This window comes from Salmo trutta, chromosome 5 (assembly GCF_901001165.1).
Source record: "Salmo trutta chromosome 5, fSalTru1.1, whole genome shotgun sequence".
NCBI lineage: Eukaryota > Metazoa > Chordata > Actinopteri > Salmoniformes > Salmonidae > Salmo > Salmo trutta.
In genome coordinates this window covers 19,103,104-19,126,975 of record NC_042961.1, presented here as the reverse complement: position 1 = coordinate 19,126,975, position 23,872 = coordinate 19,103,104, and the positions used below count along the sequence as shown (strand labels likewise).

General features: G+C 42.1%; 1 protein-coding gene across 1 annotated transcript in view; it reads right to left on the bottom strand.

Annotated features, from left to right (window-relative positions):
* Window positions 1-23,872, bottom strand: part of slc24a3 (solute carrier family 24 member 3) — an 89,283-nt gene that overhangs the window by 33,591 nt on the left and 31,820 nt on the right. The window contains exon 2 of the mRNA XM_029752794.1: window positions 4,968-5,096. Coding sequence (XP_029608654.1) covers window positions 4,968-5,096 — 129 coding nt within the window. The remainder of the gene's footprint in view (window positions 1-4,967; window positions 5,097-23,872) is intronic.

Sequence of the window (23,872 nt, the reverse complement as noted above, 5' to 3'; positions counted from 1 at the left end):
CCATCTGTAAATGGCTCATCCAACTACCTACCTCATCCCCATATTTTTATTTTTTTTCTCTCTTTTGCACACCAGTATTTCACACTAGTATCTATCACTCCAGTGTTAATTTGCTAAATTGTAATTACTTCGCTACTATGGGCTATTTATTGCCTTACCTCCTTATGCCATTTGCACACACTGTATATCGTTTTTTATATTGTGTTATTGACAGTACTTTTGTTTATCCCATGTGTAACTCTGTGTTGTTGTTTTTTGTCGCACTGCTTTGCTTTATCTTGGCCAGGTCGCAGTTGTAAATGAGAACTTGTTCTCAACTGGCCTGCCTGGTTAAATAAAGGTGAAATAAAAAAAATTATAAAAAATAAAACCACACACACACCCCTCAGATGCTAATGCAGTGACACATCACATGATAGTTAGCGTTGCTTCCCGTCACTATACTGAGTAATATGACATTTAAGCCTCCTGTCTGTTGTTGACTTGCAGCTGATTTGAAACAGATGAGTCATTTCAGAGGATTCATTTTCGCAACAGGAATACAGCTGACACTTACATTTTTTTTTGCCACTGTTAGTTTGCTGAGTGACAGTGTCATGTAGCAAATACACCAGAAATGCAGACAAAATCCCAACAAAATCCCTGATTATAACACTGAAAATAAACCCAAATTCTGAATCAGGTGCAGAGTAACACAAATCTTCCTCTAATCCTTCTTGTCCACATGGGTCAATAGAAACAAGACCTGAACGATTAGCAGGTTCAATTCCCCCAGTCAGCATGGATACAGCTGTCCCACAGGTAAAACTCACACATGGGCAGTCAAGCAGGCAGGCAGAGTGTGCATGCGTGTGTTTGTATGTGTGTTACTGCACATTGTGTGATTTTGTGTCCTTCTGTGTCCTACAGTGGGAAAGTTCTGGAAGGAATAAGGCCATGAGCTGTAACATACTCAATGAGAATTGACTGGTTCCAGTGAGTAGAATGAGATCTGATTGATATTGAGATCATTGTCAATTTGTTATCACTACTAATGAAGCGAAAGGGCACTCACACTAATTTGTAATGATGAATATCTGATCTCTCCCTTTGTATGCATACATACATTACATACATACATACATACATACATACATACATACATACATACATACATACATACATACATACACACACACACACACACACACACACACACACACACACACACACACACACACACACACACACACACACACACACACACACACACACACACACACACACATACATACATACATACATACATACATACATACATACATACATACATACATACAGTGCCTTCAGAAAATATTCAGACCCCTTGACTCTTTCCAAATTTTGTTAGGTTACAGCCTTATTCTAAAATGTATTAAATAGTTTTTTCTCCTCATCAATCTACACACAACACCCCACAATGACAAAGCAAAAACAGGTTTAAAAGAACGGAACTATTACATTTACATAAATATTCAGACTCTTTACGAAGTACTTTGTTGAAGCACCTTAGGGAGCGATTACAGCCTCTCGTCTTCTTGGGTATGACGCTACAAGCTTGGCACACCTGTATTTGGGGAGTTTCTCCCATTCCTCTCAGCAGATCCTCTCAAGCTCTGTCAGGTTGGTTCGGGAGCATATGTTCAGGTCTCTCCAGAGGTGTTCGATAGGTTTCAAGTCTGGGCTCTGGCTGGGCCACTAAAGGACATTCAGAGACTTGTCCTGAAGCCACTCCTGCAATGTCTTAGCTGTGTGCTTAGGGTTGTTGTCCTGTTGGAAGGTGAACCTTCACCCCAGTCTGAGGTCCTAAGTGCTCTGGAGCAGGTTTTCATCAAGGATCTCTATACTTTGCTCCCTTCATCTTTGCCTCGATCCTGACTAGTGTCCCAGTCCCTGCCGCTGAAAAACACCCTCACAGCATGCTACCACCACCATGCTTCACCGTAGGGATGGTGCCAGGTTTCCTCCAGATGTGACGCTTGGCATTCAGGCCAAAAGAGTTCAATCTTGGTTTCATCAGACCAGAGAATCTTGTTTCTCATGGTCTGAGAGTATTTAGGTGCCTTTTGACAAACTCCAAGCGGGCTGTCATGTGCCTTTTACTGCGGAGAGGCTTCCGTCTGGCCACTCTAACATAAAGGCCTGACTGGTGGAGTGCTGCAGAGATGGTTGTAATTCTGGAAGGTTCTCCCATCTCTACAGAGGAACTCTGGAGCACCATCAGAGTGACCATCGGATTCTTGGTCACCACCCCGACCAAGGCCCTTCTCCCCCGATTGCTCAGTTTGGTCGGGCGGCCATCTTTAGGAAGAGTCTTGGTGGTTCCAAACTTATTCAATATAAGAATGATGGAGGCCACTGTGTTCTTGGGGGCGTTCAATGCTACATGCATTTTTTGGTACCCTTCCCCAGATCTGTGCTTTTACACAATCCTGTCTCAGAACTCTACAGACAATTCCTTTGACCTCTCATGGCTTGTTTTTTTCTCTGACATGCACTGTCAACTGTGGGACCTTATATAGACAGGTGTGTGCCTTTCCAAATCATGTCCAATCAATTTAATTTAACACAGATGGAATGCAATCAAGTTGTAGAAACATCTGAAGGATGATAAATGGAAACAGGATGCACTTGAGCTCAATTTCGAGACTCATAGCAAAGGGTCTGAATACTTATGAACATAAGGTATTTCAGTTTTATTTTTTAGAAATTAGCAAAAATGTGTCATTATGAGGTATTGTGTGTAGATTGCTGAGGAATTGTTCTTATTTAAATCCATTTTAGAATAAGACTAACGTAACAAAATGTGGAAAAAGTCAAGGGGTCTGAATACTTTCTGAAGGCACTGTAGCCTGGTCTACTGGCCCAAGTTGAGAGATGTGCAAAGAAGTTGGATTGGAGGAGTAGTGTAAAGGAGAGAGAGAGAGAGAGATGGAGAGAGAAGGGGGAGAACGATCAAGAGGGAGTGAGAGATGAGACAGGCTCTTGTGCAGAAAAGCAGGAATAATCCCTATTAAAATAATTACAGCGTTTCAGGAGGCAAAGCGATTAAGCGGAAAACAGGCTATTAAGTATTTCTGTCTAAATATAACTCCCATATAACTCACTCAGAGAGGGCAGGGTTTGGGAGCAGGCAATACACTCCTAGAAAAAAAGGTGTCAACTAGAACTTAAAAGGGTTCTTTGGCTGCCCCATAGGATAACCCTTTCCCCAGAGGTTCTACATGGAACCCCAAATAGTTCTACCTGGAACCAAAAAGGGTTCTTCAAAGGGCTATCCTATGGGGACAGCCGCAAAACCCGTCGGAAGCCTTTTTTCTAAGAGTGTGGGGTAAAGAGTTGCGTATGCGCATCTGTGTGTGTGAGTGAGTGATTGAGTGTGCGCGCGTGTTGGACTTAGGTGTGTGTTTGGTTGGTGTCTGTGTGTTGCATCTAGGACAGGGGCGAGATTTGGGAGGTGGTGTGTTAACAGTGAGATCAAGAGAATGCTTGGCAGGAACGCAGTCTCGTTAAACCCCAGGATTCCACATGGAAAACCCTCACACACAAGGGCCCAGAAAAACCCACAAGTGCCCAGAAAAACCCACACCCCCACGGAAAAAACCCACACGCCAACCCACCCACGGGCAATACAAACACACCAAGCGCCATTAGAATGCAGCGTACATATCTGCACATCCTCACAACACACACGTGCGCTCACACACAAAACTCACTCCCCAATCACACAGACTGCATTGACTGCAATAAACCAAAGCTCAAACAGCAATAATACTGATAGAACAATGTGTAAAAATAGGGATGGCAGAATTATCGTTTAAATCGTGTAACTGACAATTGTGGACAATAACCAAACTACATTTAAAAAAAAAAACTTCAATCATCTTAATACATTAATTTTAGGAGAAAGGGGGATTCAACATTATATTCAAGTAGATATAGTTTACCCTTACCCAATAGTATTTTTTGACAGTCAACTTCTTTTCCAAAAGTGGTCAAAACTATTGTTTTTAGATGGAGGTGTCACCCCTGTGTTGTAGCTCATTTTTAAATATGCATTAGAATTGTAACGTCTGCCTCCAACTCACACTCTCAAAAACATAGAACCCCTGAACACAGCTCACTCTCTAGATCCCAATCACGTGAATTCTGATCACCTGTGTATTCGGAATTCGGACCCCCTGTGTATGACCTTCAGCCTGCCCCTGGACCCAACTACCTGCCTCCTCCTGTGGTCCTTTACAATAAACACCTGCTGTGTCCTGCGCTTGAAACCAGCTCTCTGTCTTCCATTGTGTTCATTACACTAATGCATTACAAGCTAAATTTTTTTTCAAACATTCCAATTATGACATCAACCATGGTAATTTGCATAACAATGAATCATTACCAAACATTCCTTAATCACAGCACTACCTATAAGACTATCCCTGCCTGCCCTGTGTGTCTGAATTCTCAACCCGTTACTTTATTTTCTTTCATCTGTACTCCAGTCTTCCCTACAGTATATCCTCCAGGAATCCCTCCGGTCTTCCCCATAGGAGTGCCACGTACACTCATTCTGAAGCTTCAATTTGAATCTTCTACAGAATCTCTCACTTCCTGCTATCTGAGCAATTGGTTTTACAGAGAGGGGGGGAAATGACACCGAACACATTTCAGCCACTGCAGGAAAACACAGGTTGCAATATAGCAGGCATGTCTCTGTAAACATACACTTTGTTATTCTGGGAATAGTGTGTGTGTGTGTGTGTGTGTGTGTGTGTGTGTGTGTGTGTGTGTGTGTGTGTGTGTGTGTGTGTGTGTGTGTGTGTGTGTGTGTGTCAGACTTCCCCACCGTATTAGGTTTTAGGACAAGACCTACCTGGAATCTTACCTTTTGGCTAATAGTGTCACCAACCTGGCAACCAAAACATGAATCTCAACTTCCAAAACGGGCCCTGACCTACCTGGCTCAGTGCAGTTTTTGGACGGGGGGCCCAACAGAGGGTCTGTCTCGTTGTCCCAGGACTCCTGTAGTAGCCTTCGACTCTCCCACCCGGCACCCTCCTCAGTAGTAATGCTGGAGAGGTCATATCCTGGGATGGAACAAGAGAGTATTGTTAAGAGTTAAAATCACACTCTGTTAGGTGCGTATACCATATAAGAGTGGGCCACCAACAAAAAATGTTAACAGTGGAGCGAATACACCCCATGACATTTACATACTGTACAAATATATTTTGACTTCCATGACATACATGTGGATATGTCTGTCGGTCGTGTGAGGCTAGATTGGAGCTAGCAGTGCAGAGTTCATGGAATGTGTTATTCAGAATGTAAGAATGTCACATAGGAGGCAGAGCTCAGCCCCATTCCCATTATTAGATACCAGCGCTCCGAAAATCTGGTAAGTCGGAATAAGATGAGATCATTAGGAGCATTCCTACGGCAACACAGTCTGCGGTGGCGTGCTCCGGAGGCCCTGGGGTGATCATTCTGGAGGCTCAGTCATCTGGGTCACCATGTCCTCAGGCCACCGCCTCCAACTCAATGCAGCTCCCAAGATGCAACAGGGCCTGACATTAGGATTTGGCAATGCCTGCTAATAATAGCCCTTACTATATTTATCAAAACAGGGATTAAAAACAAATCACAGCTTCGCTCGCCTGTCCACATGTTGAGGAGCAGGCGGATAGGATGATAACATGTGGACGCTGACCAGGGAACCAAGAATGGGTCCATGTTGTGTGACTGTAATCATAGAAATTAATACAGAGCCTTGAAATAAATAGAATGTCTGTCCTTGTGTTTGTTTGTGCAACCTGCACAAGACTGCAGACAATTTCGCCTCGTCTTTGTAGGACAATCTTCTATTTATGATCTGAAGTGTTTATTTCAACCTTGGTGTATCAGAAAGGACAACTGTCTGTGTCTCCATACCAAAACCCTGGAGTGGCTCTCTCTGGGGCTCTCTGATGACGCGGGTCCCAGGCAGGTAGCCTAGCAGTTAGAGCGTTGGGACAGTAACCGAAAGGCTGCTTGTTTGAATCCCCGAGCTAGCAAGGTGGAAAAAATCTGTCGTTCTGGAAATGAACCCCCACAACAACTGCTCCCTGGGCGCCGATGACGTTGATTAAGGCAGCCCCCCGCACCTCTCTGATTCAGAGGGGTTGGGTTAAATGTGTAAGACACATGCAATGCATTCAGCTGTATAACTGACTAGGTATCCCCTTTCCCTTTCCTTCTCATTAAGCTGTAGGAGCACTGAGCAGACTCTACATGTTAGGGGACAGAGGCCTTCTCCATGCAGGGCCGGCACCAGAACAAATTAGTTGGATTGGCCATTGATTACCGTAGGCAGGCAATTGTTTTCGTGGGATCTCCTATGCATTCATTTTCTATGGGTGTTATAGTAAAGACCATAGGCAGCTCATGAGTTTCAAGTTTGGGGAAGCTTACAATTTATCCTACCAATCTGTGTGTCAGTTGATTATTTTTATATGATTATTTTTGTGGAACAGTTTGGTTTCTCAAAATTATTGTCACATTGTCAATCATAAAAATCGGAAATAAAATGATACAAATCGAAAAGTTAAAATTCAACTAAGGCGAGATCACCAGCCTTTGCCATATTGACAAATTGTCATGGCTGTCTAAAGGATCGGAATAATAATGTAGTTCCACATTATTATTTATTCCTGAAACGTAATGCAATATACCAAATAACTGCATATACCAAAAAATAATAAATTAAAAAATTAAAAAAGTGACGCAGAGAGAAACAAACACTACTCAAAAGATAATAACCCACAAAACAGGAAGTGAAAAACCCCTACTTAAATATGATCTCCAATCAGAGGCAACAAGGATCAGCTGCCTCCAATTGGAGATTAACCCAAACAACCCCAACATAGAAATAGAAAAACTAGAACTTAAACATAGAAATAGAAAACATAGAAAAACACCCCCTGTCACACCCTGACCTACTCTACTATAGAAAATGACATCTTACTAGGGTCAGGATGTGACACAAATTAATAAACAGATCCATTGGCGGCTAAAGAAATGAGCCAATACAGCAGTAAGCCTATATCTTCATCTTCAACGAAGTAAAATACATAGGCCTAAAGCCGAAAAAAAACTGTTCAAAATATCCTGATGAAAATTCTAGTTCTTTCACATTCATCTCTCTATACTCTGCCTGTCTGCCTCCCTTTCTATCTCTTGACTTGAGCTATTGTTGGTGAAGTGCACCATTGTATCAAATCATTAACTGGGTTCAGCCTGAAGCTGTCGCTATGGAGTACCACAGTATGAGTAATAATAACCATAAAACCTAGAGGTCAGATAGGGAAATGGTTCCAATTGTTTTTCCACCATTCATTTTTCCCATAGGGGATTTTAGACACACATATTAAGGGCTGTGTTTCGTGTAGGCTTACCCTGGTGTGATGTTTTGATAACTGTGTAAATCTCTCTAAGACAAGGTGACTTTTATCAATATATTTGCCTGTATTTACCCCCCTAAAATGAAATACTAAATTAGCTGCTAATGTGGATATCATAAAGAACTACAAATGCCATAATCCTGACGAGACTGCCAAATCGAGGCAAAGGAAGGAATCTCAAGATTAACTATCTAACGTTAGCTAAATATAGTAATGAATACATTGACAATTCTGTGAACCGTCTTGTGCAAGTTTTAAATTGACAATACCTGTTAGCAAAGATGTCAGCTAGACGTGCAGAGGCTTGCAGGGATTTGTAGTTTTGCAGGATGTCTACTTTCATTCTAATTAGCATTTACAAATCAGAGTAAATACAGGCGAATATATTGATAAAGTCACCTTGTCCTAGAGAGATTTACACGGTTATCAAAACGTCATGCCATGGTAAGCCTACACGAAACACAGCCCTGATTTTAAGTGACTCTACAATCCCCTACAGGAAAAATGAATGGTGGAAAAATGATTGGAACCATTTCCCCGTTTGACCGCTACTGTAGGTTTTATGACACCTCCACTGTGGGGCCCTATAGCAAACTTGCAACATTTTATGAACTAGCCTATTCCGGGCCCTCTGAGTCTCCCTTGCCAGTGAGCTTGGGACAGACCGCTCTATTTATGATGTTTCCACTAGATATATGGAATCATCAGTTCATGATATTTTGCTCCGTCACACCGAGGCTTGGTGATTATCGAGGCCGGGAGTGTTGGAAAGATTTTTCAAATACTGAGGAACTATCATTGGCAATGGATGTTAAAAAAACATACTTTTTTGACTTACTGTGTGAGGTGAAGAAAAAATGACTAAGCTCAGCTTATTAGTGGTGGACGTGGGGAGTTATGACAATCAGAAATTGCCAAATGGGCACTCTTATTTTTGCACGCAGCAGGCCAGGTAGGCCTACTTCTGTGCGTGCTCAGGCGTGGTCCCTCAATGTTATCAGGACAGAGAAACCAGACACATGCTCATTGTGCACATGGAGCACACCAAACAAAAGACAATGCATTTTTAATGGTTATGAAACAAACCAAAATGTGTTTCTCACAAGTGTAGCAGGTTGTGAACTCCGCAAACAATGTTTCCAGTCCGAGAATGAGAACGGCAAATGACTAATTAACAGAAATGAATGTAAAATGGGGGAATAATGGTACATTGATTAGGCCAACTGGTAACATGTAATGGAGAATTGATAAAAATATAAGCAATCAAAGACCAAATAATTCACACAATGAAACAATGAATGTGCAAGAATTAGCGGAGACAGCTGAGCATTCTGGAACATTGTAAACTATTGTGGCACCCGGCAGGGACCGGTGAGGGGAGTAGTGATTGAGGGGAGATATCTGGCAGTCCATTGGCTCCACCCCTGGGCCTTATATGGACTTCCTGCCCCAACGAGGCAAGACTGTAACTCGTTAAACCAGGGAGTGTTTGGGGATAAAAGGGGGAAGCAGCATGCACAACTGGGCAGAGTAGGAGAAGAGAGCATACTAGCTGTGAGAGTACATGGTGTGACCTGGACTGGTGGACTAACCCGCCTGTGTACCGGACCGGGTGAGGATTACCCCCTGGAAAACGGAATGGCTTGTGGACTGTGGTGATTGGTGAATTCCCCCTTCTTCGTGTGTGAAAATCCCTAATAAACTTCCCCTTTGCATTCTATTTGTGCCTGTTTTGTTACTGAACTTGGTGACATGGAAACCCCACACCCTTGATCTTGCTACCCTATACTCATGACACATTATCTTCACATATTTTAAATGCTTATCACTGACTACCGCAACTCAATCAGCTAGACCTAGTGCCACGAGCACTACTCAAATTGCATGCTATAGGCCTACATGATTGTGATTTGAAACAATCCACAGCAAAAAAAAAGCTAATTACGCTCTGTGGCTAAGTCATGCTCCCTGGTGAAGTATTTTGAATGAGACCCATGAGGCGACGCACAATTGGCCCAGCGTCGTCCGAGTTAGGGGAGGGTTTGAACGGCTGGAATGTCCTTGTCCCATCGCGCTGTAGTGACTTCTGTGGCGGGCCAGGCGTATGCACGCTGACACGGTCACCAGGTGTATGGTGTTTCCTCTGACACAAAATGTTTTTTTTGTGGATGGGTATAACCGTATAAAATGTATAATAGTAATATTTATAAAATGCATAATTATCTTATTTATTGAATATTCAAAACATACAATATACTTGCAGTGTAGCCGCTCAACAACTACATCATACCAGTCATCCAACAGATTCCCATTCAGAGCGACACACAGAGGCATCCAGGGTCAATGGGCTGATCTACCACCAGGACAAAAAACGTGAACCCGAACCCTCCAAGATCACCCCCACAGTTCCCCAATAGCTGTCCCTTAACCATTCGAGACCCCTCCCACAGTCCCCCTCCAGGAAGAAAAATAAAAAATACAATTAATTCCATTCCCCACCCCCAAGAACCCCCCAATGCACCAACAACCAAGAGAATGAACTAAAGAGAAAAAAGGAAAAGACAGAAGAAAACAGCAAACAACAATTTTTTTTAAATAATAAATAATACATTTAAAACGAAGGACATCAATGACAATTAAAATCATAACAGCAATGCCAACTGTATATGTTTGTGTGCATGTCTGGCACTATTACATGTATGTGTGTATTTGAATATTTAAAATGACTAAATTGGGTAATTTTGTATACATTTATTTAAATTTGCATCAGGCCGCTTCTGGGGGGATTTTGGTAAGATGCCGGCAAAGTCGGCTGAATTCCGGTAGATAAAAATGGCCCAATGTACTTGGGCCGATTATGGGCAGTCATTCATTTTGATTCTAGGCCGAATCCGAAACCCGATTCCTGGCCGATTCGATCAGTTCTGGCCCCCTCGGAAGAGGGCCGCTTCTGGGCCGATACCTCATTGCTAGCTGGGATGCATCTATCCAATGTTATGATTTGTTTTAAGAGATATTATACTTTAGTAATCCACAATGACATTATCTTCCATATTCCTACAGATACCTTGAACTGGAGATTCCTTCAAAACGATTGCCTACAGTTATCGTGTAGGGAATGGCAAGGTTGGGTGACTAGGGCCATCTGGGACTGCCTCCTGGGGGAATTCAGGTGTGTGAAGGCTACCTGTGTCCTGTATAACTTCATGAGGATGGACACGAGGACCAGGAGGGGATCTGCAGCTCGCCGCCATGTGCCATAGGAGAGGTCTGCTGCACTGCAGGATGGTTCAAGGATGGGTGCCAACAATGCAGCACAGGAGGCAATCTGTGTGCAGGAGACCTTCACCTCCTACTTCTTTCGAAGAGGGTGCTGTTCCCTGGCAACACCATAGACTACACTATGCACAACCAAAGGCTCTTTTAAGTGCCATCCACATTGCAATAAGAGTATTCTTCCATTTTCTTAGCTATGTCAACTGCAGTTATTCAACTCCCAGTTTCTCTCCCTTGATTTCTACTTCTCAGGTAAGGGTGTTGTTCAGGTAAGTCCCTTATTTAGGTAAGGGTGATGTCTGTACAAAAACAAACAGTCCTCTTTTAAGAGTCACCCATATTGGAAAAAAAGGAACAATTAGATACCCTATAATACACACTTGTGTATCAATCTGATTGATGGACTGAGTTGTGCATTAAGCAGGCTCAGGTGTATAACTGTAGCTCCTTCCAAATTAGGCAAGAAGACCAACCATGGAGAATAGTAAGGCACTTCATTATTTCCATTTATATACCTACGCTATATTGTTTGTCCTCATGTGTCTGCATGTTTTTCAGTATAAAGTACACTGCAGCCACAGTGTGGCCACCAGATGAGGCCACCCACACACACACACACACAGATTCCTGTTGAACACTGTCTTTAACTACCTTATTTTCGCAATAATAGTCTCTCTCCTTCACTTTATCCCTCTCCCCCCTTCTCCCTAACGCCTCTAGGTTATATCAGCTGTGTCGGTGAACCCCTCCCACATCTGAACTGGCTACATAGAGGGCACAGCATGATCAGAGGTGAGAGGTCACTTGGTCGGGTCAACAGGAAGTATTATTAAAGTATTGTGATGAACTGAGAGAATATTAAGTTTAGTTGCAGTAATTCATCAATCATATGTTGTCTTCCCTGCTCCTGTTCTTACCCCTTTCCCTTGGTCTTCTCACACCTATCTCCTCTCCTCCTTATGTTTTAATAATGCACAACAGATGTGCATTGAAGATTGAACTTGTATTTATCATTTTTTTATGATGATTATTTATTTTTTACACATTTAACTAAGAATGCATGTATTATGTATTTATAACACTTGGATAATGAACTTTTCAATAAATCGTTTCACATTCTCTACTGGTTGAAATTAAGTCTCTTATTTGATGAAATATTACACCTGTCCTGTGTCCTCAGATTTCTATTTTATTTAAACTTTATTTAACCAGGAAGGGCTCATTGAGATTTGAAATCTCTTTTTCAAGAGTGTCCTGGCCAAGATAGGCAGTACCAAGTCATTACACAACTACAGACAACATGCAAAACTACAAGTAATCTAGTAAAAAACATAGAATTCACAAGAGTATAACAAAATCATAAAACAGCTAATTAAAAACATTGACAGGTCAGGGAATCAGTCTCAAAATCCTTCATCAGTGATTTAAAAACACCAATCGGGACAAGTTCTTCCAGTTTAAAAGTATTTTGTAAGGCATTCCAAGACAATGGCGCAGAGTACAGAAAAGCCCTTCTACCAAATTCAATTCGGACATTTGGAACAGTTAGCAGGATAAGGTCCAGCGAACGAAGAGAGTACCCACCACATTTCTGAACAATACAAATGCCCAAATAAAATGGTAGTAAACCCAAAATGGCTTTGGAAATAAAAGTATACCAGTGACTGAGCCTACGACTGACTAGAGAAGGACAGCCAACCCTGGTATACAAAGTGCAGTGGTGCGTAGGGGTTTTGCAGTTTAAAATAAATCTCAAAGCGCCATGGTACAGGGTCAGATCAGTGCAGATGAAGGAAATTAGATATTGAGATGAACCGGTTTTACAGTATTTACATGATGCATAGGAAGTGTAGTGTACTTTTAAAAAATATATATGTTTCTGTATATATTAATTACAAATCAGCCTTTAACTAGTTAAATCATGTTTCTAGTCTATTGCATAGTTACAATGTGTAACCACTGATGTCCCAGGACCAAGATTGGTCCAGTAAACACTGTTGAAGTGTATAATTGTAATCCATATAATGACTAGCCTCATATACATTGTCTACTGGTATTGTTTTTAAATTTAATAACATATACAGTACCAGCCAAAAGTTTGGACACACCTACTCATTCCAGGGTTTTTCTTTATTTACTATTGTCTACATTGTAGAATAATAATGAAGACATCAAAACTACGAAATCGTGTAGTAACCAAAAAAAGTGTTAAACAAATCAAAATATATTTTATATTTCAGATTCTTCAAAGTAGCCACCCTTTGCCTTGATGACAGCTTTGCACACGCTTGGCATTCTCTCAACCAGCTTCATGAGGTAGTCACCTGGAATGCATTTTAATTAACAGGTGTGCCTTGTTAAAAGTTAATTTGTGGAATTTCTTTCCTTTTTAATGCGTTTGAGACAATCAATTGTTTTGTGACAAGGTAGGGTTGGTATACAGAAGATGGTATTTTACCAAATAGGGCTAACTCCATATTATGGCAAGAATAACTCAAATAAGTAAAGAGAAACAACAGTCCATCATTACTTTAAGACATGAAGGTCAGTCAATCCGGAAGAACTTTGAAAGTTTATTCAAGTGCAGTCGCAAAAACCATCAAGCGCTATGATGAAACTGGCTCTCATGAGGACCGCCACAGAAAAGGAAGACCCAGAGTTACCTCTGCTGCAGAGGATAGGTTCATTAGAGTTACCAGCCTCAGAAATTGCAGCCCAAATAAATGCTTCAGAGTTCAAGTAACAGACATCTCAACATCAACTGTTCAGAGGAGACTGCATGAATCAGGCTTTCATTGTCGAATTTCTGCAAATAAACCACCACTAAAGGACACCAATAAGAAGAAGAGACTTGCTTGGTCCAAGAAACACGAGCAATGGACATTAGACCGGTGGAAATCCGTCTTTTGGTCTGATGAGTCCAAATTTTGACATTTTTGGTTCCAACTGCCGTGTCTTTATGAGACGATGAGTAGGTGAACGGATGATCTCCGCATGTGTAGTACCCACCGTGAAGCATGGAGGAGGAGGTGTGATGGTGTGAGGGTGCTTTGCTGGTGACGCTGTCTAATTTATTTAGAATTTAAGGCACACTTAACCGGCATGGTTACCACAGCATTCTGCAGCAATACGCCATCCCATCTGGTTTGCGCTTAGTGAGACTGTCATTTGTTTTTCAACAGGACAATGACCCAACACACCTCCAGGCTGTGTAAGGGCTATTTGACCAAGAAGGAGAGTGATGGAGTGGTGCATCAGATGACCTGGCCTCCACTATCACCCGACCTCAACCAAATTGAGATGGTTTGGGATGAGTTGGACCGCAGAGTGAAGGAAAAGCAGCCAACAAGTGCTCAGCATATGTGGGAACTACTTCAAGACTGTTGGAAAAGCATTCCAGGTGACGCTGGTTGAGAGAATGCCAAAAGTCTGCAAAGCTGTCATCAAGGCAAAGGCTGGCTACTTTGAAGATGATAAAATACATTTTGATTTGATTACTATATGATTCCATATGTACGATTTCATAGTTTAGATGTCTTCACTCCTGTTTTCTCAGGAGTCTCTAAAACATTAAAGAACCCAAATTACAATTTCAAACTCATGTTACAATGCCCATAAAGCTAGCTGGCTAATGTTAGCTAGTCAGCTAGCTTGCAAAATAGCAATTTTCGTATGCATAATTTCATATGCATAATTGTTTGTCTCTACATTAACTAACATATTCCTCTCAACTGTAAATGTTTTACATGATTCCTAATGACGTTATAATTACTAACATTTGCTTCCATCCTAGTATTTTTGTCAGCCATCTTTGCTGAAGAAAGTCTCTAGCGTTGGGTTACCTAGCATCAAATTCATCATGGGAACCACTCGATATGATTGGTCATTGCCCAGCTGTCGCCGCTGGTGATTTGCAGAAAGTTGGGAAATGCTGAACTTTTTCACCGCCTCCCACGCCACATTCGTGCCTCCCCCTCCACGTTGGGCAACCCAACGGTCTCCCGCCCACTCCACTTCTCACCGTTTTCCTACCATTGAAAATGAATGGGAAGCGGTGTTTCACCGCGTGCTAGTGTACACGAAGGGTTAGGTCTGCATATTACGCCCATAAAAACACATTGTGTTATTCTTGACAGATTTTGGTGAGAGTGAGCCCTCTCGCTTCAACCTCTTCCTCTGCTTAAAATATGTCACTGGAGAAAGCGTTAGAGCGGGCAAAACAGCGCCCCTCTATATGTAGCCCATGTATCTGATTCTGTCTGGCCAGAAATAGTATGACATGTCATACTCATTTGATCCAGACAGCATCAGATACATGGTCTACACATACTGAGACAGAGGGGCGCTGTTTTGCTCGCTCGGATGATTTATCTGAGATTGATGCGTCTTTCTGTCCGCGCATCTCTGTCAAATAAATTATCAATATTTGTATTTGGATGGATGGGCAAGGCGGTATGGTAGAGTGGGCAAGGCCCCCTAAGGCCCACCAATAAAGCTGTACCTGTCTCCATTACTGGACACAACCACAGGTAACAGGAACACAACTACTCAAACACAGCAGACACCAGAGACTTCTGATAGGTTCCTGCTGCTTTCTGGATGGATGGATGGACCCACACACGCACGCACGCACGCACGCATGCACACACACACTCAGGCACAAACGCACACAGAACACTACATTTTGTGCTTTTCTGTTGTGAGTACATGCATTACCTGTTCAATGAGCCATAATGCACCCGGGAGCTGGAGTTACTATGGTGATGTGACTTAATTGCCAATGCTGGGACCAGGGAGAGTAGATGACATAACACACACACAAACTTTAACAATGTAGTGACCACGTCGTCCCTTGCATCCAGTAGTCCCAGTAACAGATTTTGTGATGGGGAAGGGATGTGTCTGGGCCTGAGTAAATGCATACGGATGTAATCCCTGGGCAAGTATGAAATAAATCTCCACGTCAGGCTCACAAGCCTGCTGGAAGAAGCTCTCTCATTCCCTCCTCTCGCAGGAAACCTCCTCTATACTGTTTTTTTTGGGTCCCAGTTTGCAGCTGCATACATGGCGGCTGAGTTGAGCGTATTTATACTGTAGATCACATCTTAACAGAGAAAAATAAAGCCTCAATTTCACTCAAATCGTATCATGAAACTGGTTGAGCGAATGCAAAGTTGTCATCAATGCAAAGGGTGGCTACTTTGAAGAATGTAAAATATATTTGAATTTGTTTAACACTTTTTTGGTTACAACATGATTCCATGTGTGTTATTTCATAGTTTTGATGTCTTCACTATTAGTCTACAATGTAACAAATAGTAAAAATATAGAAAAACCCTTGAATGAGTAGGTGTCCAAATTTTTGACTGGCACTGTATAATCCATATAATTTTACACGTTTCATTTTGGTATGAAATTACCATTTCTTCTCCTCTGAGTGGGCACAATGTTGGGTTTGATGTGGGTTTTTCTTGTGTGTGACTGCCATTCAATCACAACAAACCAAGGGCAGTAGTGAGTAGTGACAGCGAGGTAAACGAAGCTAGCTTTGCTATGGAGAGAAGTTTTGAATTTGAAGACTTCTCCCCTCCTGACTGACTCACCATCTCAAGATGTTTAGCTAATTCAGTTCTATGTGTAGGCTAAAGCCTGCGCTAACCTTGTGTTTAGCAAATCTGACAGCAGTTAGATAGCATTGCTTGGGGATAGCTGCAGCTGGCTAGCCTATCTAGCCAACTGATATTTCTCTGTCAACTCACAGTTATGCCAAGATGGCAAGAACCAGTGTCTGGAATGTGTTTCATGAGACAATCGTTCTACAACGCCTTGCTACAAAAGTAGCTTGCAACTTAGTTTCAGAGTTTCATCACGTCATGCAAAGACCGTGGAACCGATGTCAACTGCGAGTTGAATGCCCCGTCTTCAGGCAGCTCAGCTGTCCTACAACACAATATTCTATAACTGGCTAGTTTTCTGTGATGGGGCGATTGATACCGGAGTGCCGATGCAGTTTTTAAAGCACTACTGATCCGACAATGTACAAATGCTCGTTTCAAAGAACATTATCACGTAATCAATGATGTCTAAAGCTTCATTTTATCACATGGTTTTTCAAACCATCTCGCAAAATGCGAGATCCCACTGATTTCGCTGGGGTTCCAGTGCTTTCAAACACCAACCTCGACTGGACACCATACTTAGGCCTACAATGTACAGTAGTTAGGATTTTTCCATGTAGCCTCACCTGAACGGTGCCTAAGCAGGTAGATTAGAGGACAATAGAACACTCACTGACGACAGAGAATGGGGTCAAATCCCAGTGAAGGCATATTTCGAAAATAATTTTATGTGACGCCACACTTTCTGCATATTGTTGTTCAAACAATTTATCTTATTTATACTGAACAAAAATATAAATGCAACATGCAACAATTTCTAATATTTTAACAGTTCATAAGGAAATCAGACAATATAAATAAATTCAGTAGGCTCTAATCTATGAATTTCACATGACTGGGAATACAGATATGCATCTGTTGGTCACAGATACCTTACAAAAAAGGTAGAGGTGTGGATCAGAAAAACAGTCAGTATCTGGTGTGACCTCCATTTGTCTCATGCAGAGCGACATCTCCTTCGCATAGAGTTGATCAGGCTGTTGATTGTGGTCGGTGGGATGTTGTCCCACTCCTCTTCAATGGCTGTGCGAAGTTGCTGGATATTGTTGTTGTCGTACAAGTCGATCCAGAGCATCCCAAATGTGCTCAATGGGTGACATTACTGGTGAGTATACAGTCTATGGAAGAACTGGGAATTTTTTAGCTTCCAGGAATTGTGTACAGATCCTTGCAACATGGGGCCTTTCATTATCTTGCTGAAACGAGAGATGATGGCGGCGAATGAATGGCCTCAGGATTTCATCACAGCATGTCAATTTGTAAGCTCCCTCAAAACTTGAGACATCTGTGGCATTGTGTTGTGTGACAAAACAGCACATTTTAGAGTGGCCTTTTATTGTCCCCAGCACAAGGTGCACCTGTGTAATGATCATGCTGTTTAATCAGCTTCTTGATATGCGACACCTGTCAGGTGGATGGATTATCTTGGCAAAGGAGAAATGCTAACTAACAGGGATGTAAACACATGTGTGCACAACATTTTAGAGAAATAGGCGTATGGAAGATCTCTGGGATCTTTTATTTCAGCTCATGAAATATGGGACCAACACTTTACATGTTGCGTTTTTATTTTTGTTCAGTGTATATAGTATAAACTTCGGTCTTAAGCATCCTAAATAATGCCATAGATTCAGTTTGACAGCAAACGAAGGGATTCACAGCAAAAAGGGAAGCATGATGTACGGTGCAAAACTGTAATGGTAGCTGATTGTATGCTATTGACACCCACGACTAACAGCTGTGCCCAGAGATTTGATGAATATTGTGGAAAAAACTTTATATGAACACTAATGTGCATCGTGTTAAAAGCTCAGAGTAATGAACCGTTTTTGGCACAATTTGGTGAAAGCCCCAAAGGCATCAGAAAGTTTCCAATCACTACTAATTTTGTCTTGCCTCTCCTTCTGCTACTATAACCTAAATGTAATAGTGTTGTTGGTGTACCAGTCACCAACAACACTAGTCTCAGGTTTGACAGTTGACAGCCCGCAGAAGTAGTAGTTAGCGTCGAATGTAATCCATATGCTGACCATCTTCCCAAGATTGTTGAACAACTTTATGGAAGCCTATTTTCACTAGAGTATTTACAGAGCATCTGTGGCAGACCACCAGTCTTCGGCATGCCAGGGGAAGTAACCACACCATATTGTCTGTGCATGACATTTCTCCCTTGGAACGGCCACCGTGTGTTAATGGGCAAAAAGCGGGCATGTATGTTGACATAATCTTGACGAACTCACTTACAAAACTCAATTTTGGACGAGATTGACTTTATGACCCACATTATCCTACTTTGTAGTCAATTTTGACACTAGATTAAATGTTTATAGGCAGTTTTCAAACAGTGAAGTTGCTTTTTTGGTTCAGTCGGTCTTTTGTGGAACATGTTTTTTTGCATTGATTACCACCAGTTATGTGGCTCATTGTAATTATTACATTGGGAGGTCCCAGGGAGGGGCTGAGTAAATATAAGCGCCTGTCTTGGGCAGATTCGTTTTGGTAATGTGGGAGAGGGCGGCTGACTTGAGCCTGGTCCCTGCTCCTAGGCATTTTATAAATATCCGTTTTTGATCATTTAGTAAATATTGTCAATTGCACCTGTAGACCGCCATCTTCAATACTAAATAAAAGCACAATTGATGCACTGGATTCTGCCTGCCTCTTGCAACATTTCTACTCTTCCAATTGTTACAAGGTCCCGGCTTCAGAGTGTATTAAAGTAAGGAGGTGACCAAATCAATACATGTGGTGCAACATTTGCCTGTTCACTGACATGATGCAAGGATGTGCTGAACATACAGGTCTTTTCCAACAGGAATCTGGGCTAACTGTGTATATGTACTATTTATGACAGCAGGCAAGCTGTACGTGTTCTCCCTCTGTGCTTTGCGACCATTGTCTGACTAATTGTCTCACTTTGTGCGTGCAAACCACACACACACACACACACACACACACACACACACACACACACACACACACACACACACACACACACACACACACACACACACACACACACACACACACACACACACACACACACACACACACACACACACACACACAATAATGTCCCAGATCTCTAGAGTCCCCACCCAGTCCTATAGGTTTAGACTGACCCCATAATGTCTTTGTGGGGGTATATTTGGCGGTCCATCTATCCCTCCTGCATCCTGTCCTGCCATGCTTAATCAGGTAGTTTATCTTCATTAGTAACCCAGGCATGTGTGTCTTCATCTGGGCCACATCTGGGCTAGTTAGAGAAGAGCTGCATTCACATCCCTGGAGAGTGGAGAATCAAGGAAGTGGCACGTGCCACTGCATGTCACCTACTACATGTCTCTGATGTATGCTACAACATGTTGAGAACAGCCTCAATTCGTGGGGGCATGGATGCAAGGTGTCGAATGGGTTCCACAGGGATGCTGGCCCATGTTGACACCAATGCTTCCCAAAGTTGTGTCACATTGGCTGGATGTCCTTTGGATTGTGGACTATTCTTGATACACACGGGAAACTGTTGAGCGTGAAAAACCCAGCAGCGTTGCAGTTCTTGACACAAACCGGTGCGCCTGGCACCTACTACCATATCCCTTTCAAAGGCACTCTTTTGTCTTGCCCATTCACCCTCTGGATGGCACACATACACAATCCAGGCCTCAATTGTCTCAAGGCTTACATGTTTTTTTACCCGTCTCCTCCCCTTCATCTACACTGATTGAAGTGGATTTAACAAGTGACATCAATAAGGGATCATAGCTTTCAGCTGTCATGGAAAGAGCAGGTGTTCATAATGTTTTGTACACTCAGTGTAAGCCTTTGCTATTTGTCTTTATTTGGTAAATCCATTTGAATGCAACCACTTTTAGACAGCATCCCTTTTAATTTAAACAAAACTTTCCATACATGTTTGCCCATGGAAGAAGTGGTCAGAAAATGACTTTTTGGACCTGAATGCCAAATCATAATTTTTTTATTAATTCATTTAAAAAAAAAAAAATATTTGACCTTTATTTAACTAGACAAGTCAGTTAAGAACAAATTCTTATTTTCAATGACGGCCTAGGAACAGTGGGTTAACTGCCTTGTTCAGGGGCAGAACGACAATTACTAGTAGATAAAGGTGCTCAAAGTTGACCCATTTTGCATAACCCACCATACCATGAGACACCCATGTCTTCCTCACTGGAAAATATAAAACGGTTCAGTTTGATATTATTTAAAAGCGTACAAACAGTTGGCAAACTATTTCATAATTTCTTAAATATATATATTTTTCATATAAAACCTCTGAAATGTAACCTTTAACAGCAATTATCTAGAAATGTGCAAACGTCACCAAATCGGGCCAGTCAGATATCGTGTATGACTAACGTACAAATGGAGACAGATCCACAGTCCCCTCCCTGATTTAATAGTGGGGGACAATAAAATACACAAGAATGGCGCTATACACAGAGAGTACTAATACAAGATCAATCTGCAGGGGTATGAGGTATATGAGGTAGATATGTACATGAAGCAGGGTAAAGGGGCTAGACTTCAGGATAGAGTAAAAAAAGGCAACAGTAAACATGTAGTCCCCCACGAATGATGCAGCGCCAATCAGTGTAATTTTGTGAATGATGGCAAGACTCATCATGTCTGAGATATCACGTGTGACTAACATACGTACAGTTCATTACTATAGCGCCCCCCATTGGTCCAATCAGTGTAATTTTGGAAATGGCGGATCTCTATGGCAAGACGCATCATTTACCCAAGTTTCGTCAAAATTGGGACAGTGGTATCTGAGATATCACATGGGTTAGCGAGACTCGTATCCATGAGCATGTGTGCCAAATTTCAGCACTGAGTCAAACAGATCAAAAGATAAAGTTGTGACCGATATAGCGGCACCATGTGGTTGATATACATTTTTCTTGCATATGTTGAGTCGACAGTGTTTGCAACATGTGTACCAAATTGTGTTGCAATATGAATATCCTTGACTGATTTATATGCATTTTTGTGCTAGACCATGCCCACATGAATGTTTATTGATCAATAACAGCCATGTTGTTTAAGTTACTAGTTTAGAAAATATTGCAGATTGGTCAAGTGTTTTTCACAAAAATCTATCATGGCAGACCATATTGGTCCCTGAGGCAAATTTGTTCCTTGTGTGAAGAGGGACGTATATAGCGAATTTCATGACTTTAGGTCAAACGGGGTGAGGGGCGTGACCTCCCAAGTTTGCATTTTCAATCTTGTTACAGCGCCACCATCTGGCAAATCAGTGTAATTCTGTAAATGCCGGATTTCTATGGCAAGTCGCATCATTCACCCAAGTTTCGTCAAGGTTGTGCAAGTGCCGTCTGATATATTGCGTGTGACTAACGTAGGTACTAACATACGGATGGACGGACACAGATCCACAGTCCCCTCCCCGATTTCATCGCGGGGGACAAATATTTAATGACGCTGAATCAACGTGGAAAACTTATTGGATTTAAAGAAAATCATCAACCTAAGGGAATTTCATTTTTTTTCTCATAACTTTTAACATAAATCCAATGACATGTAAATCAAAACTAGACGTTGAACTGACGTCTGTGCCGAGTGGGAAGTCTCTAGAAATTGTCAGCAGCCGCTGGTCACAATTTCTCCATAAATACCCTCGTAAAACTGACCATCCTACCGATCCTCGACTTCGGCGATGTCATTTACAAAATAGCCTCCAATACCCTACTCAATAAATTGGATGCAGTCTATCACAGTGCCATCCGTTTTGTCACCAAAGCCCCATATACTACCCACCACTGCGACCTGTACGCTCTCGTTGGCTGGCCCTCGCTTCATACTCGTCGCCAAACCCACTGGCTACAGGTCATCTACAAGACCCTGCTAGGTAAAGTTCCCCCTTATCTCAGCTCGCTGGTCACCATAGCAGCACCCACCTGTAGCACGCGCTCCAGCAGGTATATCTCTCTGGTCACCCCCAAAGCCAATTCCTCCTTCGGCTGCTTCTCCTTCCAGTTCTCTGCTGCCAATGACTGGAACGAACTACAAAAATCTCTAAAACTGGAAACACTTATCTCCCTCACTAGCTTTAAGCACCAGCTGTCAGAGGAGCTCACAGATCACTGCACCTGTACATAGCCCATCTATAATTTATCCCAAACAACTACCTCTTCCCCTACTGTATTTATTTATTTATTTTGCTCCTTTGCACCCCATTATTTCTATTTCTACTTTGCACTTTCTTCCACTGCAAATCTACCATTCCAGTGTTTTACTTGCTATATTGTATTTACTTTGCCACCATGGCCTTTTTTGCCTTTACCTCCCTTATCTCACCTCATTTGCTCACTTTGTATATAGACTTATTTTTCTACTATATTATTGACTGTATGTTTGTTTTACTCCATGTGTAACTCTGTGTTGTTGTATGTGTCAAACGGCTTGCTTTATATTGGCCAGGTCGCAATTGTAAATGAGAACTTGTTCTCAACTTGCCTACCTGGTTAAATAGGTGAAATAAAAAATAAATAAAAAAAGTGGGATGAATGACACTGGATAAAAATAACGCCAACATCAGTCTAGGCCACCTCACCCACAAATGAGGTCATTACGGGTGGCCGAGGATGGGCCTGAACAGAAAAATAAAAACACATCACGTCAACAGTGGGTAAAAAAAATAAAAGGCCCATCTGAGGGCATCGGTAATTGGCCATTTATGAGTGTGACAGCTCATTAATGGGTTTGTTAATAAGCTTTTTAGCTGAAGGTGTCAGCAGCCCTCCCACTGTGTGTGTGTGTGTGTGTGTTGTCAGTTTGAAGGGTTTCTAATGGTCTTCTATCTCTCCATCAGAAGCTCAAGACAGGCAGGCTTTGAGGAGCTGCTTCCCACAGTGTGAGAAGAGTTTTGTAGGCTATAGTGCTCTGTGAAGTCCCCAATCTCTCTCTCCTGTGGAGCTCATGGCAGGCTAGGCAAGCAGCATGTCACATATGGAGGTATCTGCAGGCATATGCTCAATTTCACACACAAACAAACACTGTAGCTGCCTCAACCTCATCCGCCCTCTCAGACATACAAATGCATTCACAATCCTCTACAGCTCTAGAGACGAGCTGGACTTGAACAGGCCTTTTAAGGTATCAGCCTCAGCCAACTTAGAAGCAGTATCACAGCTTCCAAGCAGGTTTGTTTTCTCCGCATTCTGTTCTCTGGCAATAGCACTAATCAAATTAGATGTCCACAAGCAATCAAGATGATGTCAGATGATTTTATTCACGGAGAGAGCAGACACCAGAGCAGTGAGGTGGTTGTTTGAGTTTGACCGTAGATGAGTTGGACTGTTGCCTTGACCATTTAGAGTGACCCCTTTTTTTATGATACTGGCCCTGAACATACACAGTGCATGACTGTGTGTGAATGAGTGAGTGAGTGAGTGAGTGAGTGAGTGAGTGAGTGAGTGAGTGAGT